Source organism: Cervus canadensis, chromosome 18, assembly GCF_019320065.1.
Source record: "Cervus canadensis isolate Bull #8, Minnesota chromosome 18, ASM1932006v1, whole genome shotgun sequence".
Lineage (NCBI taxonomy): Eukaryota > Metazoa > Chordata > Mammalia > Artiodactyla > Cervidae > Cervus > Cervus canadensis.
The window spans coordinates 27563875-27588842 of NC_057403.1; the positions used below are offsets into that span (position 1 = coordinate 27563875).

At 36.6% G+C, this 24968-nt stretch overlaps 1 protein-coding gene and 1 non-coding gene across 7 annotated transcripts in view; both read left to right on the forward strand.

Moving 5' to 3' along the window:
• Window positions 1-21365, forward strand: part of LSM14A (LSM14A mRNA processing body assembly factor) — a 53267-nt gene extending 31902 nt beyond the window's left edge. Inside the window, exons 4-11 of one of the 6 annotated variants that reach the window (XM_043435237.1) lie at window positions 4383-4505; window positions 9173-9349; window positions 9635-9700; window positions 13285-13467; window positions 13577-13748; window positions 14859-15090; window positions 18265-18301; window positions 20277-21365. In XM_043435237.1, the coding sequence (XP_043291172.1) occupies window positions 4383-4505; window positions 9173-9349; window positions 9635-9700; window positions 13285-13467; window positions 13577-13748; window positions 14859-15090; window positions 18265-18291 (980 nt within the window). In that variant the 3' untranslated portion in view covers window positions 18292-18301; window positions 20277-21365. Of the gene's footprint in view, window positions 1-4382; window positions 4506-9172; window positions 9350-9634; window positions 9701-13284; window positions 13468-13576; window positions 13749-14858; window positions 15091-18264; window positions 18302-19246 lie in introns of all 6 variants that reach the window. The other 5 variants (XM_043435238.1, XM_043435240.1, XM_043435239.1 and 2 more) reach the window with 5 other exon arrangements.
• On the forward strand, window positions 11114-11220 carry LOC122421791. Its single transcript, XR_006263608.1, has one exon. It is a non-coding gene; the product is annotated as a U6 spliceosomal RNA (small nuclear RNA).
• Window positions 21366-24968: the final 3603 nt, after the last annotated feature.

Sequence of the window (24968 nt, forward strand, 5' to 3'; positions counted from 1 at the left end):
TTTTAAAAAAAGACCCTGTTATATGATATTTATAAAAGATGAATTAAAAGAAAGTAAAAGAATAAAAAAAGGTGTGGCATACCATATAAACACTAATAACAAGAAAACTATGTTAGAAAAATTAACATCAGACAAAGCTGCTTAAAGGTCAGAAGTACTGCCAAAGATACAGAAGGATTCTTTATAACAGTACAGTGGGCAGTTCATCAGAAAGCTGTAACAATCCTAAATGTGTATGTGACTTTTACAAAATAGTACACCAACACCAACAATTTCAGAATATAGATTCTTTTCATGGAGAAGGAAATGGCACTCCACTCTAGTATACTTGCCTAGAGAATCCCGTGGACAGAGGAGCCTGGTGGGCTGCCATCCATGGGGTCGCAGGGAGTTGGACACGACTGAAGCGCCTTACCATGCATGCATGCATTGGAGAAGGAAATGGCAGCCCACTCCAGTATTCTTGCCTAGAGAATCCCAGGGACAGAGGAGCCTGGTGGGCTGCTGTCTGTGGGATCGCAGAGTTAAACACGACTGAAGCGACTTAGCAGCAGCAGCAGATTCTTTTAAGTAAATATGGATCAATCAATGGGATAGATCAAATCTTGGTCTATAAAAGAAGTTACATTAAATTCAGAAAGATTGAAATCATCCATGGTATTTTCTCAAACCACAAAGAAATTAAGTTGGAATTAATAATAAAGATAACTTGAAAATCAGTGCTCTAAGCTACCAGTTTATTAAGAAGGGTTAAAAAAAAAAAAAGAAAGAAAATTAGCCCAAAAGTACTAGAAAGAAGAAAAAATTTAAAACAGAAAGGAAATAGAAACTAGTCCCAAAAATATATATATATAATATCAACAGAGCCAGAAATTGGCTTTTTGAAAAATTTCATAAAATTAATAATCCTCTAGCAAAACTAAATAAGGGAAGGGGGCTCAAATATTGATATCAAGAATGAAAGAGTAGACATCACTGTAGATCCTAAAAGGATAATATGAAGATATTGTAAACAACTTTATGTCAACAAACTTGTCATTTTAGATGAAATAGCCAAATTTCTTAAAACTACAACTTTCCTAAACCAATACAAGAGAAAATATAATCTCACTAGCACTCTGTTAAAAAAGTTGAAACTGTAATTTAAAATCTTTCGTAAAGAAAATTCTAGACTGTTTGCTTTACTGGTAAATTCTATCATTTAGGGAAGAAATAATTTTACCAATCTTACAAACTCTTTGAGAGAATAAAGGAGAAGAACACTTCCTAACCAGGTAATGAAGGCAAGATAAGATACCAAAATGTAAGTGAAATTATTACAAGAAAATAAAATTACAGCTAATTTCCATGAACATACATATAGAAATCCTCAACATAGTCTTATCAGTGGAAGTCAGCAGTTCATAAGAAGCCTAGTACATAATGACAAAGTTTATCTCAGGAATGCAAAGATGTTATAACATTTGAAAATCATTTGTAATTTACCACATTAATGGAATGAAGCAGAAAAGCTGCAATCCCAAGAGATATAGAGGAAGCATTCAATAAAATTTGATACTCATTTATCAACAACTAAGGAATAGGAGGGAATTTCCTAATTTGATTAGTGAAATGAAAAGCTTGCATACATAATAGTGGGATAATGAAAAGCTTGCATACATAACGGTGGGATAATGAAGGCTGTTTCCTTAAGGTAAGGAATAAAGTGAAAGCAGAATTGTATCTTATTTCATGTAGTGTTCTTCTAGAGGTCCTAGTCAGTCCAACAAGGCAAGAAAAAAGATTCAGAGACTGGAAAGGCAGAACTAAAAATGTCATTATCTGAAGGTGGCATGATTGTGTGTATAGAAAATGCAAAGGAATAGTAAAACCACTAGAATGAATAAGTGAATTTAACATGGTAAGGGACCACATGGTAAACACACAAAAATCAACCAGATTTTTGTATTCGGAATATAGGCAGATTGACAAACTATGGCCTGTGGACCAAGTCTTGCTAGCCTCCTGTTTTATTAGAATACAGCCATACCCGTTTATTGGCATGTTGTGGCTGCTTTTACACTACAGGTGCAGAGTTGTATAGTTGTAACAGATCATGTGGCCTGAAAAGCCTAGAATATTTTATTTACCATCTCACAAATTATAAAATTTGCTGATCTAGAATAGATTATTGATAAGTGAAATATAAAATGCAACGCAGCTTATAATAGCATCAGTAACATCAGATACCCAAGAATGAATATAAAAAAATATATTTAAAAGCTTCTGTAATAGCGATTCTCAGTAGAGGGAAGTTCATTTCATCCCCCTCAGAGGCCAGGGTTGCTACTTAACATCCTACAGTGCATGGGACAACCCCTCAAAACAAAGAATTGTCTAGCCCACCATGTCAGTAATGCTGACGCTGGGAAAACTGCTCTTCAATAAAAATGACAAACCATTGCCGAGAGAGATTAAAATCTACATAAATCCATGCTTATAGGTTAAAAGATTCAATATTTTTATGGTGACACTTTCCCCCCAAATTACAAATTTACAGGTTGAACATAATCTTAGTAAAAATCCCATCACACTTCAAAAAATAGAAATTAACACATTGATCCTAATATTTGCATGAAAATACAAACTCTATAATAACCAGTACACTCTTGAAGAAAGAGGAAGTTTGAAGTATATGCTGTTTCAAGTTTCAGGACAGGGAATGATCAATACAACAATAGACAAACATGGGTAAAGAATAGAGGGTTTAGAAATAGACCTATTTAAGTGCTGACTTAAGACAAAGATGCCAGTGCAATTCAGTGGAAAGGAGGAAATCTTTCCAACAAATAATGTTGCAGCAGCTGGGTATCTATTTGGAAAAAATTAACAACGATCCCTCCCTCACCCTATGCATAAAAGGTAGTTTGAGATAAATCAGTAGCAGAATTGGCATGAAGGAGGTGGGTGTTATACAACCAAGAACTCAGAAAAGAGATGGAGGATATAGAAGAGTTTTCTAACCTGAGGGCAAGCAGTGGGAGGCTGCGTCAGGTGAGAAAGCACAGAGCAGGATGGAGGTTGAATACGCGTCATCAGAGTAGTCTGTATCTTGGTCATTACCTAGGAATACTAGGGATAATAAAATGGTTTCAGCATTCTACAGAACTACTCAGAGCACTAGTCTCAACATTTCTGGGCATGTTGTGGGAGATTATGTTAGGCCTCTCCTTACCTGACTGGGGCCATAGCCTGAATGGATTACAACTCTTAAGGAATCCCATTCATTCTTACCATCTGAGGTGCTATGATAAGTTCTGCTGCCCCATTTTAAGAGGGATATGAAAAACTAGAATTCATTAAATTAGGGAGAAGTCAAAGAGGCAAGGCTTAAAGAATATGTGAAGGTAAGTAATGGTTGAAGGAACTAGAGTTGCTTAGCTTGAAAATAAGATGCGAGGGACATGTTCATAATGTTCAAGTAATTTAAAAGCAAATAGTTAAACTTCTGTTGTGAAGTAGACATGGAAATAATGAGGGAAGAGGTAGGCAGATTGGTGGGGGGCGGGGGCGGTTGCTTATAAACTAAGGCAAATAATTTGAACTTTTTATCTTGAAGACAGTGGAAAGCCCCCAGAGGGTCCTAAGCACTGTAGTGATGTGATTATGTTTCTATTTCATAAAAAATTATTCTGAGTACCACTTTTAGATTTAATTCAGAGGTGGGGAAGGAGGACTGTTGAAAACCTATGTAGATTAAATATTAAGAGGTCATAGCATGTGGAAAGTGATTGATTCATAAATTCTGAAGAAATGTAGAGAAGCTTGACATAACCTAATATAGCAAAGAGTTGAGTCCTTTTGAGGGATTTTTTTCTTTCTCATATTATCAGAACTTCTTGTGGTTGCTTTAGGCAGAACATAGCCCCACAATACTGTCGTGAGGAGAAGCATTAAAATGGACTGGAGTCCATTGTCCATTGGAAATGTTGGAAAAGCTCTTTGTAGACCTGTCTGCTGATTTGGCTATTTATACAGATATTTGGTTTTAAAATAATTGAACCTTCATGTTAGTGTTGAATATACCATTTCTGCTGCTTCTCTATCTGATGTGCATTCTGCTATCCTACCTGCATAACTGCTCAGGACAGTATTGCATATGTTACAAAAGTCATTTGCATACAAAGAAGCTGAAGTACATATGGGCTTGCTTTTATATGTATATACTGCCAAAAATTTCTCAGAATTATTTTTGATTCAGTTTCATTAATTTCTAATATTATTAATTTGCTCAAGTGTTATGGGGAAGGACACTTATCATCACTAAGATGGTATATTACTTTATATAATAGAAAGCTTAAAAAAAATTTTTTTTAATTATCATTAAAATTTTTTTCTTAAAGCCGGAAGCTCCTTGACATCCTTTGGAACAGAAGCATCAAGCAGCAGTGCCCTCTCCCAAAGTAGTGCGGTTGGTTCTGCCTTTACACAGGATACAAGAGCTCTAAAAACACAGCTATCTCAAGGTAAGCTGTTTTTTCCTTCAGAAATTTCCATTCTAAATTTCTATGGTGGTTTTTGTCTTTCTTTGAATGGAAGAGCTTTTGCAGCTTGTAAATCACGTGTATAATTTCTACTTAGCTCTTTTAAAATTGTCATCCAAATAAATACACTATTGAATGACTTCCACTGTTTAGACTTTTCATAATTCTTAGATCATAAAATGGAAACAGTGAACACTGTTTGAATTTTTTCTTTTTTTAAACAAAGCAATTATATTACTTGTATATGGTGGTTGAGTCACTAAGTCATGTCCGACTCTTGTGATCCCATGGACTGTAACTCACCAGGCTCCTCCATCCATGGGATTTTCCAGGCAAGAATACTGGAGTGGGTTGCCGTTTCCTTCTCTAGGGGATCTTCCTGACCCAGGGATCTAACCCGAGTCTCCTGCATAGCAGGCAGATTCTTAACTGGCTGAGCCACCAGGGAAGCCATATATAATATGTACTTGTATACAATACTTAAATATTATAGGTTAGTCTCAGATTCACCACTGAGGATGAATTCTCTATGAATTTGAAATAGTAGCTGAGGAAACAAGCTATTCCTTATGCTGTTGCATCTTTCCTAGCATCCTCATGATCTAGAGCAGTGGCTCTCGGTGTGGCCACCTAGAACCAAATCATCTAATCTGGAATGCTCCTTAAAATGTATATCCTGAGAACTGCTACAAAAGAATCCTGGGAGCTTGGGGGTCTGCATTTTAATAAGCTTCTTAAAGGATTCTGTTTCATTTGCTTTTAATTTTGTTTTTCTACCATCCAGTCTCATAACCTTCAGTGATTCCAAGATTCCTTTTCTTTATCTGCTGCTAAAGTAGATGATACTGGCCCATAGCTTTATATGGATATTTACTTTCAAATAAAACAATATAAAGTCATTTCAGAAATATGCTGTAATCAGGACAATATTTTCAAAAACTCTTGAGGGTAAAATCAAGCCAGTGCTAAACATAGTCCTGTGTATCTCACTTTAGATATTTTGAAATAGTTGTAGTTACTTATATATTCATATTAACTTAAAATAACTTAATTTTTAATTTTTTAACATTCTGAAGATTTCTTGTAAGTATTAATAATTAGAAATAGACTAAGTGTACTGTATAGCACAGGGAACTATATTTAATATCATGTGATAAACCATAATAGAAAAAAAATGAAAAAAGTGTGTGTGTGTATATGTATATAACTAAATCACTTTGCTTTACAGTAGAAATTACACAACTTTGCGAGTACTTCAATAAAATAAATTTTTAAAGAAAAATATACTCGGCATAGGAAGACAATAAATATACTCAATTTCACTACCCAGAAATAACATATTTATTTGCAGATTTTAACATAAGATTTCCTTCTGAGAGAAGATACTTAATCTTTTTAAGCATTAATTTCCTGTACTATAAAATAGGACCTTACTGATAAACTAACAGACTTACTGTAAGGGTTAATTTTTTTTTAATGTGTGTAGTGCCCTTCGCATAGTACCTGACATGGAACGTGCTCAGTAGATGTTAGCTGTCTTAATTAAAAACTAGCATTAAGGGCTTCCCTGGTGGTCCAGTGGTTAAGAATCTGCCTTGTAATGCAGAGGACACAGGTTCAATCCCCTGTCTGGGAAGATCCCGCATGCCCAGGGGCAACTAAGCCCAGGGGCCACAACTAATAAGCTGGAGTGCCCGAGAGATGCCACTACAATGAGAAGCCCTCGAACTGCAACTGAGAGTAGACTCCACTTGCAGCAACTAGAGAAAATCTGCAAACTCCAAGGAAGACCTGGCACAAAAATAAAAATACAACAATACTTTAAAAAAAAAAAAACTAGCATTAACTTTAATATTGAAGCACCAGAAAGATTCTTATTAAAATCATAATAAAGAACTCTGGATCTCATTGCTACTCAGCATTGTTCTGGAATTTTTAGCTATGTCAGGAAAAAGAAAGAAGTATGAATAACTAGAATTAGCATTATTTGTCGATGCTAACTTTCTTCTTGGAATTGAGAATTCACTGAAAAACCTAAAACTAATAAAGTACTTAAATTAGAGGTAAAATGTAGAGAATAAGTACAAAAATCAATAGATGTCCTAAAATCTAACCCACTGATTATTAATGGGGATAAAAAAAAGATGTTCACAGTGAACAGAAATAGAAATTATATAGAAAATATAAATATGACCAGCCTCTGATGAAAGAAAGTGTAATAGACATAAAAGAAGTTACGTATAATCAGAAAAGCATATCTTATCTCTAAATATAAAGATTTAGTTTTAGGAAGACTTTACTTCTCATAATAACTTTACTGTAGTTTGTAAAAGAACCTAATAAAATACATACACAGACTGTCTTAAAAATAAGCATGCAGATATACCTAGACATGTTTTAAAAATAAAAATAATGAGATAGGGCTTACCTCTTAATAAAGTATACATAAAATAAAGCAGTGCAGGAATAAATTTAGAGATGAATGGAGCAAAAGTCAGAAATAGATCCAAGTATAAATAAATAATTAATATATGATAAAGATGCTGTTTTTAAATTAGTGGAGAAAGACTTGTTGTCCAGTAAACGATGTTGTTAACAGATAACTGTCTGATCATTTGGAATGTTAACTCCAGAATCCTTCCCTCATACTTCAGACTAAAATAAGTTTTAAATAGATTAAAATGTTTTTTTTAATTTGCAAGAAACAATGAGAGAGGAGACCTGGGGGTCTGCATTTTAATTTCACCAACTAAATTTCTGAAATTTATCGAATTTTAACACCTAGAATTTTCTTGTAACTGGGAAGATAAGAATGAAGGTAACTTGAGGAAGTGTGTTTATAATTATAAGAGCTTTTGAGTTTTATAAGTTTTCATGTATGCTAAGTCACTTCAATTGTATCTAACTCTGCAACCCTAGGGACTGTATAGCCTGCCAGGCTCCTCTGTCTATGGGATTCTCCAGACAAGAATACTAGAGTGGATTGCCATGCCCTTCTCTACGGGATCTTCCCAACCCAAGGATTGAGCCCGGTGTTTCTTACATCTCCTGCATTGGCAGGCAGGTTCTTCACCACTAGCACTACCCGGGAAGCCCTTTGTAAATTTATATAAGACCATTTAATGTACTATCATAAAATTACCTATAAACAGGGACTTCCCTGGTGGTTTGGTGGTTAAGAATCCGTATAATATTGCAGGGCACACAGGTTCAGTCCTTGGTCAGGAAACTAGGAGCCCACATGCTATGGAGCAGCTAAGCCTGTGCACTACAAGAGTCTGCCACAAGGTCCCACGTGACGTGTTGGAGATCCTGCATGCCTCAGCTAAGACCTGATGTGACTAAATAAACAAATAGAGACTAAAGATAGAATTACCTAGATAACAAGCTTTTCAAAAAACATAACACCTGTTCAGTAAATAAATCACCTTTATTTTAACAAATAAATACTTCTATAAGGTGATAAGTAATTACAGAAATTTTTCTCTTAGGTCCAAACTTACATAAACTTGCACCATGATTTCCCATTATAATTAATGGGAAAATTACAGTGTTTCTGTTAATGGCAGACTGAACTGTGACTGGAAATGGTGACACATTTGTCATTGCATGCTTTAGATAACCATATACCAGGGGAGGATACTGATAAACAATCCCTGAAGCACCTGGTGCACGACAGCCAGTGTGCTGTCAGCACTCAGCCAGGTCACCAGCTTGGAGCCTGTGCATATAGCACAGGTGGACAGGAACATTTGCAGCATATTTGGGAAGTTTTTTTTCTTTTACAAAAAGTGAGCACAATTTTTTAAAGCAAAACCTATTTTGGTACAATATCACGTGATGTGAGAGCACCTTAAACAGAGATTTACAGCGAACATGGGGGACAAAAAGTGTGATGGGAGCACCCAGTGTTACATTCTTCTGTTCATACTATGACCAGGCTCTGACCTCATAAAAGGAAAAATGGAATTTGTAAGTATGAAACCCATATTAAGCAAAAACTTGCCTAGAGATCATTCAAATAGCAAAGATTGAGTATGGTTATTGTGTAATTATCTGAAAGTTTTATTTGTTACTGGTCTTTTAGTATTAATTACCCAAGCCCCTAAGGTATTGAAGAACTTCATTGTACTTTCTAGTTCTTTACTTCCTTTATAATACTTATAAGTGTATCACTTTAGAGATATCTTCAGAAAACACTAAAAAAGTTAAAGCCTCTGAAAATAATGACTAAAGTGTCAATATAATCTTGTGATTGTGGTTGTTCGAGAAAGCCTACATCTGATCTGCCTAAATGCTCTTTGATGATATTCATGGGGAATTTTGTTTCATCAGCAATTTAAAAAAAATAAAAGTTAAACCTTATTCTACTAAGTAGACATACAGATTCAGTTTTCAGAGTTTTTTGTTTGTTTTGGTGGGGTTTATTTTTACTTTTTTTTTTTCTTTCTTCTTTTTTTTATAGTAGTTAAGTGACCAGCCCACTAAAGATAAACAATTCTAAGCTCTGGTCTAATGAGTAGATGGATTCAAATTATGCAAAGGATTTGAATTGGTGGAAATAAAGCTCTAGATGTTTTTTTAGGGTCTAGATTATTTTGAAACCCCCAAAGGTTAGGGTAGTTTCTTATCTTTTGGTTACGTTTTAGGTCGTTCAAGCCCTCAGTTAGACCCTTTGAGAAAAAGCCCAACCATGGAACAAGCAGTACAGACCGCCTCGGCCCACTTACCTGCTCCAGCACCTGTTGGGAGAAGGAGCCCTGTATCAACCAGGCCTTTACCATCTACCAGCCAAAAACCAATAGAGAATCAAGAGCACAGGCGAGGTAGAACTTTAGCTGTTTACTATTCTTAATTGACCGGTCAGCATCTTCCATTCAACTTATTTTCATTAAAAAGATTTACTTTATGTGAAATGATCCTAGAAGGTTTAAACTGAACTTGAAAGAATGTTCATTCAGTCTTTCAAATTCTACTCAAAGTAGTGATGGTGGTGGGGTTATATAGATATTTGGTTTTGTTCTGGGTTTGTTTGTTTTTCCATTTCTGACTTTACAGAAGTTTTTGATTATGTGTCCCAAGTTGACTGTCACTTTCTGTATATTCTATAGTTGAAGTACATAAAGTCTCAAGACCAGAAAATGAGCAACTCAGAAATGATAGCAAGAGACAAATAGGTAAGTTGTTACTTGGATCTGAAAGTCTAATCCTGTGCTTTTCAATTGAACATTTGAAATGTATATGATGTATAATTACTATGAAGAGCAAGATTTGGTAGCTATACAGGAGCAGCACAGGAGAGTTTCATTGTGTTATCTTGATTATGGTGCTGGTGCTGTGGATCTGTGTATGTAGCAAAAGGTCATAAAACTGTACATAAAGACATACCAAAAAACGAGTACACGCAAAACTGTTGAGATCTGACTGTGAGATCTTAGTGTAGTTTTTCCCAGTTTTTGATAATGTACAATAGATAATCAAGATGTTACTGTTGGAGGGGAAGCTGGGTGATGGGCACTCTGTACTACTTTTTCCATTTTTTAATCTAATTATTTCAAAAGATTTTTTTTTTAAATCATCATTACATGTCTGGAATAAAACCTACTTGATGGTAAGCAATTGTCTTTTAATATATTCTTAAATATTTGCTAGTGAGATTTGTATACTTTTATTTTTATATTTTATATTGTTTAATGGCTTTCTCTTGTACTGTCTTTTGTATTTTTTTATGTTTTTGTGTCAGTTTCATGTTAGCATTATAAAATTGCTTTCTTTGTTTTCTATGCTTTTAAAAATGGAATCGGGAATTCACTGGTGGTCCATGGGTTAGGACCTGGCGCTTTCACTGCCATGGCCTGGATTCAGTCCCTCTTCTGGGAACTTAAATCCTACAAGCTATATGGTGCAGCCAAAAAGAAAAGAAAAAAGAATGGAATCATTGGGAACTGTGTTTAATATCCTGTGATAAACCATAATGGAAAAAAAAATATATATATATATATCTGAATCACTTTGCTATATAGCAGAAATGAACATAACATTGTAAATCAACTATATTTCAGTAAAATAAATTTTTAAAAAATAATGAAATTATCTGTACCTTAAAAATTTGAGTCTTCTCATTAAAATTAAGTCCTTTTTTTTTTTTGGTAGTAATTATTCAAGAAGTTTAAGTTTCTTTCATAATTAATGACTTAATACTTGTATACTTGATCTTTTTGGTAATCTGTAATATACCCCAAATCCGTCTGTTTTATTATTTTCGTATTCATTAGCAGAGAATAAATTATGATTTAAAACTCTTCCAAGTTAAAAAAGAAAGGCAGTGTGTGATAACTTAATTACATAATAATTGGGAGATAATCTTTAGGTTTAGAAAGCTAGAAAACACTATTTCTTCTGTACCTTTTTATATGTGTTTTTATTTATGCTGTGTGCCATAGAATTAACGGAGGTTGGGGTTTGGTTTTACTGTGTTTCACTTTTTTTTTAAGTTTGCAAAAAAAGAAAGAACTCTCAAGATAAAATAATTGCTATGCATCCATCATTCAAAAATCATGGTAGTGAAATAACACCATGGTAGTAAAGGAGTGTTCACTTTGGCAACACATACACTAATATTGGAACAATACGTAGAAGATTAGCATGGCTTCTGCACAAGGATAACATGCAAATTCATGAAGCATTTCATATTTTAATATAAAAGGAATGTGTGTGTCTGTCTGTCTGAATCAGTTTGCTATACACCAGAAACTAATACAACATTGTGAATCAACTGTACTTCAGTTACAAAAATAAACAGGGATTTCCCTGGCAGTCCAGTGGCTAGGACTCTGCACTCTCACTGCCGCAGACTCAAGTTCAATCCCTGCTGAGGGAACTGGTCCCACAAGCCATGCAGCACAGCCAAATAAGCAAGCAAATAAACAAATCATGTCAAACAATAAATAAAAGTATCTTTCGCTACCTTTCAAAATTTAAAACAGAAATATCATGCTGTACTTGCTGGTTCATGGCCAAGACATTTTCAGTAGTAAAGCTGAATATTTAAACATCCTGCCTGTCCAGGTTTAAGTGTCTGGCTATATGCTATGGGTTTTTGTGGTTTGTTTTCTCAAACTTGGACAATTTGCAAAGTTTTATTTAGAGACCAATGAGCACAGAGATGTCTATTACTCTGTAGTCATTATGTGTTAAACATTTCACCTAATTATAATCATTGAATTCACCCTGCTTTGTGCTCTGTATTTTTCTGTTGAAAGTGAAAAAAGTGAAAGTCACTCAGCCATGTCCAACTCTTTGTGACCCAGTGGACTGTAGCCCACCACACTTCTGTGTCCTCAGTATTTTCTAGGCATTAATACTGAAATGGGTAGTCATTCCCTTCTCCAGGGGATCTTCCCAACCCAGGGATCAAACCCAGGTTTCCTGCACTGCAGGCAGAGTCTTTACCTTCTAAGCCACCAGTGTGGCTTAGAGCCCATATTTTTCTGTTAACTCATCAAATACTATCCCATGTTTCTCTTATAATTTTTTTTTCTTAACTGTTCCTCTTATTTGGATTCTCAAGTTTTCACTGTAATTTATGCTACTTTGGTATTGCTTTACCATGCCTTATAAATCTTGTTATTGTATTAAATTGTAGAGAAAGGATAGATACAGGAAGAATAATATGAATCTCTTTGAATCATATGGATCTATTTAGAGAGAGACAGTAAAGGTGAAACAGGAAGTGGTTGGAGGGGTTGAGATGTGGTGCTTCTTGTCTTTTGAGTTATCTTGCAGTTTGTGCTAATGTGCTCATTTATTTTTCTCCCTGTAAATCTTGGTTTCTATGATCATTTCCATAAAAGGCTTCCTAAATTTTGAGAACCCAGTATACATTTGACACTTCATAGGTATTAGGGATGTAAGCAGAACAAAGAAATGTAGTGCAGAAATCTCCCCAAATGTTTGACTGTGTACTGTATCAGCCATAACTTAATTGGTGGAGAATCTACCTGTAATGTGGGAGACCCAGGTTCAATCACTGGGTCAGGAAGATCCCCTCAAGAAGGAAATGGCAACCCATTCCAGTATTCTTTCCTGGAGAACCCCATGGACAGAGGAGCCTGGTGGACTGCAGTCCATGGGGTTGGAAGAGTTGGACACAACTTAGCAACTAAACCACTACTGTATCAGCAGCATGTCTGAATACAGACCCCATAGGTATAAATTTCATTAAGGACATTTATAAATTTCCTATTTATAAATTTTATGTGCAGTCTTCTCAGTCTAGGGAGGCTTCCCTGGTAGCTCAGCTGGTAAAGAATCCACCAGCTATGTAGGGGACACCCCAGTTCAACTCCTGGGTCGGGAAAATCCACTGGAGAAGGGATAGGCTTCCCACTTCAGCATTCTTGGGCTTCCCTGGTAGCTCAGCTGGTAAAGAATTCTCCTGCAATGTGGGGAACCTGCGTTCGATCCTTGGGTTGGGAAGATCCCCTGGAGAAGGGAACGACTACCCATTCCATTATTCTGACCTGGAGAATTCCATGGACGGTATAGTCCATGGGATTGCAGAGTTGGCTGTGACCGAGCGACTTTCACTTTCTTCTCAGTCTACTACGTATTAAATGTTTGTGAAACTTCATTTCTTTTTTATATTAAAAAAATACAAATACAGTCAGGTGTATAGAGACTTACAAGCATTTCTGTTGTTGACCATAAAGACCATAATAATAGCTTCTGCTTTAAACCAGCTTATTCTTTATTAATATAGTTCCAGGTGCTCCTTCAGCTCCAAGGAGAGGGCGTGGGGGTCATCGAGGTGGCAGAGGAAGATTTGGTATTCGACGAGATGGTCCAATGAAATTTGAGAAAGACTTTGACTTTGAAAGTGCAAATGCACAATTTAACAAGGAGGAAATCGACAGAGAGTTTCATAATAAACTTAAATTGAAAGGTGGGTTTTTATTTTTCTCCCCAGAGAATACTCTTTTCTGACCATGTGAATTATGGATATTTAGGCCAAATCTTGACTTATATGGTATCTGCTTTTTTTTTTTCATTAGAAGATAAACTTGAGAAACAGGAGAAGCCTGTCAATGGTGAAGATAAAGGAGACTCAGGAGTTGATACCCAAAACAGTGAAGGAAATGCAGACGAAGAAGATCCACTTGGACCTAATTGCTATTATGACAAAACTAAATCCTTCTTTGATAATATTTCTTGTGATGATAATAGGTACAGTCTTTTAAGCTGCTTTTATGCAATTAGGAGGTTGAAGTGTGAAATGATTCCTGATAAATTCACAAAGTGTAATGAATACTTAAAAGTCCCTAGGGGCTTTCCTGATGGTCCAATGGTTAAGGATCCGTGCTTCCCACTGGGCACGGATTTGATCCCTGGTTAGAGAATTAAGATCCCACTTGCTATGTGGTGCAACCCCCCAAAAAAATCTAATGACTACAATTTTTTAATGTTTTGACAAAAGAAAATAACTTATACTAAAATTTTAAATGATATTACTTTTGGAAAAGAAGAAATAATCATATATTTTTGTTTGGGGATGCATTCACATTCGAAAATTAGTAATTAAAATAGAAGCATTCATCTAACATCTAAACACCTTTTACTTTACCCCTCTACAATGTAGTTCAGTTGAAGCTTGCTGATGTAGTAAAACTCTGCTCTATTGCAGTAAATATGAATCCAAAAGCTGGTTAATTAAAGGACTTAGCATAACTAGAGTTCCAGAGTTTCTGCTGCCTGGTTCAGGTCGTCCTTCTGCTGGCTGCATTTTGGTGCCACCCAGTGGTGGTTGTCTGCTTCAGTTTAAACATGGATGGTGATGATGCTGAATCTCATTGGGCTGTAGGCCAGCAGCAGCGATTCAGAAGCTTTAGGCATCAGGTCCAGAGGTTGGACCAGGAGCCTAGTAGCATCTTGGGAATCAACCCTTTATCTCCTCCCATCCTGAGGCAGGGTTTGCTTTCCCTTTCTTCCTTTGAGGCTGATTGGAGGGTAGAGTCAACTGCCAATCCCATTTATTGAGGCTATTCAGTTTCTTTGTATCATCAGCTGCATTTGCAATAAACAATACCAGTCATACTTTCACAGGAAGTGTAACAGAATATAATAGGAATATATTGCCATGGACAGCTTGTGATGACTTAGATTAGGTACTTTTGTGGGTTTTTTTGTTTGTTTTTTGTGGTTTTTTTGATGCTTAGGAATTATTTAGGCTCAATTTGGAAATTAAGTGCTACATAGTCTTGCTGGCAAATGTTCCTTAAAAGTTGATACACTACAAAAAAAAAAAAACTTCATATACTAAAGATTATTTGTCCTCAGAGAACGGAGACCAACCTGGGCTGAAGAGAGAAGATTAAATGCAGAAACATTTGGAATCCCGCTTCGTCCAAACCGTGGCCGTGGAGGGTACAGAGGCAGAGGGGGTCTTGGTTTCCGTGGTGGCCGAGGACGTGGTAGTGGCCGAGGTGGTACCTTCACCACTCCTCGAGGATTTCGTGGTGGATTCAGAGGAGGTCGTGGGGGCAGGGAGTTTGCAGATTTTGAGTATAGGGTAAGTATTATTTCATGCTTTGGGGTTGGCTTGCAGTTACATGAAACTCAAAATGTTTTAAATTTTTATCTATTGGGAGTGAGTAGTTCTAGGACATTTGTGTAACTTCCATTTGACTTCTCAGTGGAGGGTATACTTGATTATGATATTTATATGATTTTAAGGAGCAGAAACTTCTTGGCTAATGGATCTGATTTTTTTAACTATTTTCTTTTCAATTGGAGGAAGTGAGAGAAATATATTTTTATCTTCTGTTATAGAACCATTGTTTCATATTTCATGGACTGGTAAAATTTCTTCCAAAAAACTGTTAGAGACTGACTTAATTTCTTTTTCTTAAAAAGTTTTGTTGTTGAAGGCACAGGGGATCACTAAAAGATATTGCACAATACAAAAAAGGACCATACTATATCACCTTTATTTCATGTTACAAAGTATGCTTTAATACCAAAAGAATCTAGGAAGAACATATTCCAGAATGGAAGACAAACCTGTGCATTTTATACAGCTAATGTAGTATTTTGTGTGTACAAATGAGGAAATGTGTAAAGAGATATTAAATAACTTGCCCAAGGTTAGCTAATAAGTGATGATGCTGGATCTTGAACCTAGTATATTTGTTCCTCAGTCCATGATCTTAATTAGTTTTGTGGAAAACTCAACTACATTTTCCCTGTTTTTTTACTTTACCATGGTCTTAAAAATATCATATTGGCATATGGAAACTGCTGCCTGAAATTTCTGTAGCTCTGTATAGTATGTATATATGTGTAGTTTATTTTTTAAATTGAAGTATAGTTAATTTACAATGTTAGTTTCTGGTGTGTAGCAAAGTCATTCAGTTATATATATACACATACACACATATACACAGTCTTTTTCATATTCTTTCGCATTATGGTTTATTATAGGATATTGAATATCTTTTCTTGTGCTATACAGTAGGACCTTGTATAAAAAATATGTGTATAATTTATTTAAAGGAGTCTTTAAGTCAATGTTACTATCCTAGTTATTGACTTTAGGGATAGTGGAGAGGAAAAGTATATAATAAAGATCAAAATCCCATCATAAAGAAGTCTATTAAGGATTACAGAAGGCAGCTAGAAACTTAAGAGACCCACTATCAGGAATTTCACTCTTCTGTATTTAAAACTGGTCTTTGTTGAGATCCCTCTTGAAGGATCATTAATTGTGGCTTTTGGATCTGTTCTGTTATTTTTAATGCTCTTGATACTGTGTCATCACAACCAAGACTGCTGAAAATTAGCCTCAGATCATTAGGTCAGGATATCCAGCCATGGTAGACACAGCTTGATGTATCTGCAGGACTTTTGACTTCCAAAATGGCCATTCCAACTTGGAGACTGTGTCTTAGGAACCATGGAATGCTTCTTACTTTCCACTATTACTCCTCTTGAGGTTGCCAGTGACCTTTTGCTTAGCAAATTCAATAGCTTTTTTGCAAATATTTGCCCTTCATTACTCTGCAGTATTTGACACTGATAACTACCCACCCAACCTGGAGTCTTTCTTCCTGGGTTTTTTTTTTTTCCCCATAAATACTTTTGATATTTTTCTCATTATAAAAATTAAGTATGTTCCTCACCACAACCTATAAGGTACTTCATGATCTGCTTGCTTCTCCAGGTCAGAAGTCTAGTACTTTCTCTAGCTCTTGTTGCTAGTGGGAATGCAAGCCGTTTCTGTCATCCATTCCGCCACAGATATACAGACCTTCTTGCTCTTGTTTAATTACGAGCTTATTCCTATCTCACAACCACAACCTTTTTACCCATTCCTTCTGCCTGCAGTGTTCAGTTTGCTCTATCGTGTTCATGTTTGTACTCTGTGTAGGCTTGATCTTTCTGTCTGTCTTCCTCCCTGTCTCCTCTCCTGCAGAGATTTCCCCCTCCCCTCTGTGAGCTGATCTATTCATAGCTTCTAATCAGTTTTTTAACTTGGACCTTGGACCTTGACCTACATATTTCTATATTTAGTTGCTTTGTGTCCTGTGATCAGCTTAAACTTAACCTTCCTCAGAATGACCTCATCATCTTCTCACTTTCTCATCACATCAGTTTGGTGTTCTTTTGGTCACCCTGGTGGTAGAGTATCCATGTCCACATCACCACATTCATTCCTTTGAGATAATTCTGCCAATTACCACAGTAACCCACTGATTGCTCTTCAGACCTTTAGTCTGTCTTTTCCTCACTTCAGGCATATCAGCTACCTGTTGAAGAACCTATGGCAGCTCCTTGTTGAAGACCACATTGAGTCACCTTGGTTTGAGAAAAACTACATTTAAATCAGACCACGATCCTGATGAGAATTTTTGTAATCTTTGCCAGTATGGCATCGATTTAAGTTGTTAAACTTATCAGGCCCTCAGTTTTGACATTTGTGGGTAGAGAGTTGAACAGATTTATTTCAGATACACTTTTTAAAGATCATCAAAGTCTCAAAAGTTGGGGTCTTCCCAGACAGGGATTGAACCCTTGTCCCCTGCATTGGCAGACATATTCTTAACCACTGGATCACCAAGGAAGTCCTGCCTTTGTCTTTATCCATACTAGGATATCCCTGATAGATAGTTCAGCCTCTGCTTGGGTGTTTCCAGGAGTGAAACCTGAGTGGACCTTAGGCTGATGATTAGAAGGTTCTAACATGACATTACACTGCTTGCTCTTTTTACCCTATGAGAGTCCCACTTGCTATATCCAGCCCCATTTCTTATTACCCTTTAAACTATCTAATTCAAATAGGTTAACTCTTGATCATCTCTTAAATGGTTGCTTGGTTACAACTAAACTTCATTCATTGACCAAATATATTGCATTTTTAGTATATGCCAAGCTCTGTGCTAGATATTGGTGGTAACAAAACACTTGGAGCCTTCTTGATATTATAATACAGTGGAAAGACAGACATAGCTGAAAGTCAAAGGTTTCCTTTCAGTCTTGCCTAAGGTTTGCTGTCTCCTTAGAAATTTCTCTTCCCTCCGCCTCTGATTTCTTTCTTTTCTGACCTCCTATGGCATCTGCTTTCGTCACCACACATTTTATGTATACCCATATTCCCTGTTTCAGGTGTTGTGTTTTGTTCTGCATCACCAACTAGATGGGACCTCTTGGCATTAGTGAATATATATTTTACTTTTCTTTCCACCAGAACACCTATGCCAGTGTGGAGCCATAGTGAGCTTAAAGTAAGTATGTAGCGTGTTGATTAGGAATAAGTTACATCAGCCTTCAGTGAGGCTGAAGGTTCATCAGTGTGGGTACCCATTGATTGTTCATTCCAAAGTTAAATGATCCTTCTTGTGTCTATCACTAGATCCTAGACCTTCTCAGCAGCATATTCGTTCCAAATCATCCCGTCTAGCACCTTTAAAAGTGGAAATAGTGAGAGACCAGTATTACATAAAGGAGATTTATCTTCAAAGGATTAAACTTGTTCTGAAACGTCTAGTACTTCTTCTCAGAGATGAAGTGCAATGATATTTGCAGCAGCCTTCATGTAATGAGTTAGCTTTTTTCTTTATGCTTCACTGACATAAACATTATAAGGAGGTCTGGTTGTTTAATGCAAACATGGGTAAAGATGGAATCATAGGTTTTTTGTTTTTTAAGGATTCCTCAGAAATATCAGTCAAACTAGAACCTCTCCCACCCTCCTCCCAGTAGATAGTTAGGAAGCCAGGAACCCAGAGGAGTTAACTTCCTTGATCTAGATACAAGCTAATCAAGCCAAAATTCACTCCTTGACTTCTGAGTTTTCCTTAAGGATAGTGTTAGAAACATAAACTTAGGGTGAGTTTGGGCCTGTAGTGCTTTTTCTTTTCTTTATTTTTTGGGAGTGGAAGGTGAGGCTGGGCATAATAAGAGAGTAGCCCACTGTTATTTTATATGCTGCTGCTAGGGAGGTTGAGCCGCCATGGTGGGTGAGATAGGTTGCCTTCCACTTGAGTCTTATGTTCTTCACAGAGGGTCCAGAGACAAGTATCTGAAATGACTCAGCATAGTACTTTCTCTCCCTTGCCCCTTTTATTTTCTCCTTTCTTTACTGCTACCTCTCTGTCTCCCCCTCCTTCTGCCTCCTCCCTCCCTCTTCTCTTTCTTGCTTTCTTTTTTTTTTTTTTTTCACCTTTCAGAAAACCACAGCATTTCAACCCTAAAAGGTCTGGATTGATCATACAGCTTTCTGAAAGGTAAAAAAAAAAAAAAATGGGGGCATGTGAAATTTGGCCTTGGTGGGGAAAACAGGATCGTCTTCAGCTTTCTTTCTGCATCAGCTAATCCCATGCTGTGGTATTCTAACTTAATAACACTGTACAAATGGTTTCTGTATATGCAGATAAAGTTTTTCACAAAGAATGTGTGTTTCTAACAGTCAGGATAAGAATCAGCAGTAAAAATCGGCGCATGGTAGCAGCTATTCCTGAGGAAAAGAGAAGCCCTTCCCTTGGCTTATGTGTACAGGCCTTTGGTTTAGAATTAATCTCACTGGAAAACTAGAGGCTCCTTGAGATTTTTATTTCTTTCTTCTCCCTGGTTAGTTTTTTAAAAAAAAATTCACAGACAGTGCTCTAGTTTTCAGAACTTGATTTCATATTTTAAATCATAATATTTAATATGTATTTAATTATATATAATATTTCATATTTATTTCATATTTCCATAAAAGTCCTTTTAAAATGAATTTTTCAAATCATTGCTTTCTCCTGGCTTGAAACATTGAAGAGAAATACTATTTTGCCACCTGATATTTTATTGCTTTGTAAAGATATCAGAGACTTAGGAATTTTATTAATCTTCTTCCAGTATATGTTGTCAGTTGTATTTGATGAGTTTGACTACTGTGTTCAAGGCTTAATTATTTTTTGAAATTATTAGGACAGCACCAAAGGTAGTAGGGCATACCTGTGTTTTAACCGGGGAACCTTCTTGCTCTGACAGTACCACTGCTTTAACCTCTATTAACTGGAAAATACAGTTAGCAATAATGAGCTACTGTTGAGTGTGTAAGGTATAAAAAGTGTTTCCTGGAAATCAGTGAAACAAATTTATATGTGAAAGTTAAGAGGAGGATTAATTTAAAGGTAATGAAAAATATACTTAAGCAAAGTAGAGAGAAAGCAAAGTAGTTTGAAACATGAGCTAATTTTTTTTTTTCCTTTTTAGAAAGACAACAAAGTTGCTGCATAGTCTACAAACAAGTCTTTAAAAATAGATGGATTTCTAGTTCTTCATGGTCCTGATAATTGGTTTCAGTCTTTGAGAAGAATGAAGAAGTGAATTTGCTGTATATTTGTCACCAGCACTGGGTTTTTGTTTGTTTGTTTTTCTGCTTAATTTCAGAGATACAATGCAGTTACTTTTGGGGGTGGGGGGAAGGCTCATCTTAAAAAATGAGCATTAATTATATTTGGAATAGCAGAAGGTTAAGTAATTTCTTATGTATAGTTAAACTAAAGCAGTACTCCAGTGAAACTTATAAGTATTTTTTCATCACTGAAAGGATTTTTCTTATCACTAAATTGTATTTGGCAATTCCTGCAAGTTGCCTGCAGATAGGGCCGTGATACTGTGTTTTGAGCCACAGAAGGGTGTGTGTGTGTGTGTGTGTGTATGTCTGTCTGTCTGTCTATATCTTTTCTTTCCTTTTTTCTTTTTTTTCTTTTTTTTTTTTGGAAATCCTGTAATATCCCTTTTGAGGTAGCTTATTTCGTCAATTAATTAGGGTGCTGGATGGTAGAGAATTTTGTCAGTCAACTATGTATACACAGTAAATACTGTTTCTTAGGCAAAGGTAACTTTTTTATATAGTTGTAAAATTCCATTATATCCCATTGCCAAAGAAACATTAAGAACTTTGTATAGCTGTATAAAATGCAACTAATTTTTTAAAGAATAAACATTTTAAAGTCAGCAAACATACTGTGTCCTTGCAGAAGTTGATGTGCTGAGGAGCAGAACTGTGGGTGGGTCTTTTTTTCATAGCTTTTGAGGCTTAAGATTGTTGATTTGATTTTTTTTTTTAATGTTTGGAACATAAATGAAGATTTGATACATTCATTATCTAAAAAGGATAAATTACTCATGCTTGTTGTAAGAATTTTATTTTGTAGCAAATGGCATATCACAGGATTTATCCAAATAATAGATATTTTCAGTATACAAATGTAAATAATCATAGATAAGAATGTATTAGCTGTATTTTCAAATAAGTATCCCCCCTTTTTTAAGACAATAAAACTAGGTGTCAATTAACCTGTTCTTCCTGATATGCCTGGAATTTTGTTGTGATATTTGACTCATTCCATTATATTTCAAGAGGATTCAGAGTGTTAGAAATTATTTTGGCAACCTATGAGATACCATAACACTGGTCCTTAGGCCTGTGACCCACAAAGGACTCAGTATAGAGTTCATTGCTAATGATAAATTATTAATAAATCCTTTTGCTATTTTAAGCTGTAGTGGTGGGGGTGGAAATCTGGCCACTTTTGTGTTTTTATGAAGGCCATGGAATAAAGGGATCCAAAGATTTAAATATTTTTATCTATTTTGATTTTTGTTAACTTTCTCCTTAAAATAATCAGTAGTGGTAAAGATACAAAAAACTGCACTGTAGGAGAATTGAAATATTTAAAGGTGGTTGATATTTTTAATTTTAATTTTATATCTTTTGTATGGCTCTACAAGAAAATGTTTTGTAATTCAGTTTCAGTATTGAGGTCCAGTACTTGGCAGCCATAGTTTAGATGATATTGTTTAATACTGTTTGCTTGCATGTTAACAAAATCTTTTGGAGGACCCACAAATTATGATATTGACCACATTTCCGAGACATTCGGAACATCAAAGCAAGTGCTATGACAATAGCTGTGTAGACTGTCGGAGATTTCCTGGGCTACTTTGAAGAAAAAAGAAAAACTGTAAATACCAATTCTACATGCTCTGAAAGTATGAATTCATGCATTTTTCAAGCCCTCTGGGTCATTGACTGGGGCATTTGGTACCCCAATAATAATTGGCAGCATGACATACCTGCAGTGCACCTTACAATATTAAAGCAGATTTTTATTCTGAGACAGAATAAAATTATTCAATAAAAAATGTTCGTCAAAGTTCTTTCTCTTTAAACACTAATATTCTCCTTACAATAGAAAGAATTACAGTACAAGGCATCTTTAACACATAAGGGTTTATATTCCTTAAAATTAGCAAAATTAATTTCTCTTTTCCTAGGATTTATATATTGTCGTAGGTGTTTAGGTAAAGCTAGAAGTCCATTCTCCCCCTCCTAGCATGCAGCAAGCTCCTTAGTACAATCCATGACATGAGATTAAGCCAGCCAGAATCAGGCCAAACTGGCAACCTCAGGCTAGAATACATGCTCTACAAGCAGGCAGGTGCAAAAGAGGGAAAAGGGGAGGGCTGATCCCTCCAAACTTGTCTTTGGAGAGACCATTTCTCCCTCCAAAAGCACAACTTGATGTGAGGGCTAGCAAGAGAGGTCAGGAATGTTCATTCAACTCACTGGCTCTTAATCAGGGGTGAACTGACATTGGGGAGCATTTAGAAATGTGAAAGCAGATGTTCTGGTTATCACAATGATTTGAACGATTTGAGACACCACTGACTTTTAAAGAGTAAGGGCCAGGATGGTAAATGTCCTGTTCTCTGCTGGACGGTGTCTCTTAATCAATTATCCAGTCCAAAGTGCAGCAGTGTCCCTTCCATTTACAGAAATACTAAAGTCCCTCTGCATGGAAAGGCAATGAGTGGGGAATCCCCCCGCCCCCAGATTTAAAAAAAAAAAAAAACTTTACTAAAGAATCTATATGGTATGTGAAAGGAAAAGAACCTTACTTTCAGGAATACTGTCAGCATGTTGGAAACTGGTTATCACATTAGGAATTACCAATTCATCCTCTTCTCCATCAGTTGTTCATAAATCTCTTACCAGAATCAGCTGAGGAGCATTTTTTAAAGTACAAATTCCCATGCCCCACAGTTGGCGTGTCTGATTTTAAAGTTCTGCTGTGAAAAGGGGCAACCTTAAATCCCATGGTACTTCTGATGAGCCAGGTTTAGAAAGCCAATTTTAAAACATCACAGCTGGCTCATCTAATTTAACCCCCTCCATGTTAAGGGCCTTGGTGAGGTTTCCACGTAGAACTATTTTATTTTAATCATTTCTCTATTGTTCCAGATTCAGTATATCTAAATTGTGGCTCCATCATGAAGAGGGAAAGAACTAAGTGATAGAGGGGGTGCATGTCTGCAGGACAGAATATAGGGGGAAACAGAAAGATGGAGACTTGTTCCCTCCAAAGTTCAGCTGCTTTGGGTACTGAGGCTCAGTTCCCAGCATGTAGGAAATGAGTGTGTTGTGTTGTTTCTGTGTGTCAGTTTTACATGGCTTTTGTCCCTGTCTCCATGGGTTATCTGCCTGAAAGAAAAGCTGCTGTTTCCGCAAAACCCTGTGGTCGTAGCTCACATCTATCTAATCGGGTCTGGGTTCAGTGTTTCGGGATCTCCCTGCCCTGGTGGTTCAGAGACTATAAGCTGGCTTAAACTGTGACAGTGGGGAGAGTATCACAGTATAAAGTAATGAAGGTGAGTGAACTTTCCGAGGAGCTCAAATGTCACCAATTTGCTTAGTTTACCTGTTCTGACTGATTTTAGAAGATGACAGGTATTAATGGGAATCCAACTTAGGGAAGTAAAGTAGCACCGTTAATCTCTGAATCTGAGTGTGCTAATGGGGCTTTGCACAGAGCAGGCTGCCCTAGCTTCTCCCCGGATAGACACTGGGACACCTTCTTGGCCCAGGAGCTAGTCAGGCAAGGGACACAAAGGAGAGTCTACCTCTGAGCGGCAGTCTCGGAGACCAGCAGCAACCAGTCGGTCAGCTCGTGTGTATGCTGGGAAGCTACAGATGGAGGACCCAGGCCCTGCTCTTGGGGCTTCCCAGCCTCCTGAGGAGGAGTGACGCAGAGGTTTGTATCCTGTTTTTCAGGGCCAGGGTTTGTAAAAGCAAGTTTTTGTGGCTTTTGAGACATTCATAAATCTGACCCCAAGAGCACGTAGTGAGACTATGAATCTAATGTGGTTTCTGTTCTCCATGATGGTGCTGAGCTATGAGCCAGTGATATGGGTGTTCTTTAAATTCCATCTCGGTTCATATTTAACAGACTTGGCTGATTGATGAAAATGTTTTCAGGTTTAGCTCATAAACATAAAAATCAACCTGAACACACTGGTGTCCATACTGTGGTTTGTAAAGAAAGAGAGCAGCCCTGTGAGGCCAAAGCACATTTCAGTTCAATAATAAGGCTTGCTTAGAGTGACTCATAGTCTAGGCACACACAAACAACTGAGCGCGGCCAGCTAGGAGCTCATGACCCAGAAAGGCTTGCGTTCGCCTCCAGACTTGAAGAGCAGTTTGGAAGTGGAAGGGCAGAGAGGAGAGAATTTTAGCTTGAAGTGGGAGAAGCCTGGGCCCAGGCGAGATTGAAATGAATTCCAATGAATGATTTACAGTCATCGCAGGACAGAGGACAGGAACATGTTTACTGGATGTCTGGAGTATGCTTCTGTCATCGTGGTTTTCATTTAATCCTGATAATCCTCCAGCGCTAGCCCTACACAGGATTGTTGATGAGAATGCAAATCCCAGCATTGCAGTTCAGGATTTTGCTTGTGCTGAAATTGTTTTGTAAATTTTTTTAATGGGTTAGTTGGGTGGCAGTTATCTCTTACTCCAGTGTTTTAAGTTAATAGCATTTCTTTGTCCCCAAATGGGTATTGGAGCTTTGCAGGTTGTGGTCTATGAAGGAATGAGGTGTGGTTTCATTTTTGTAA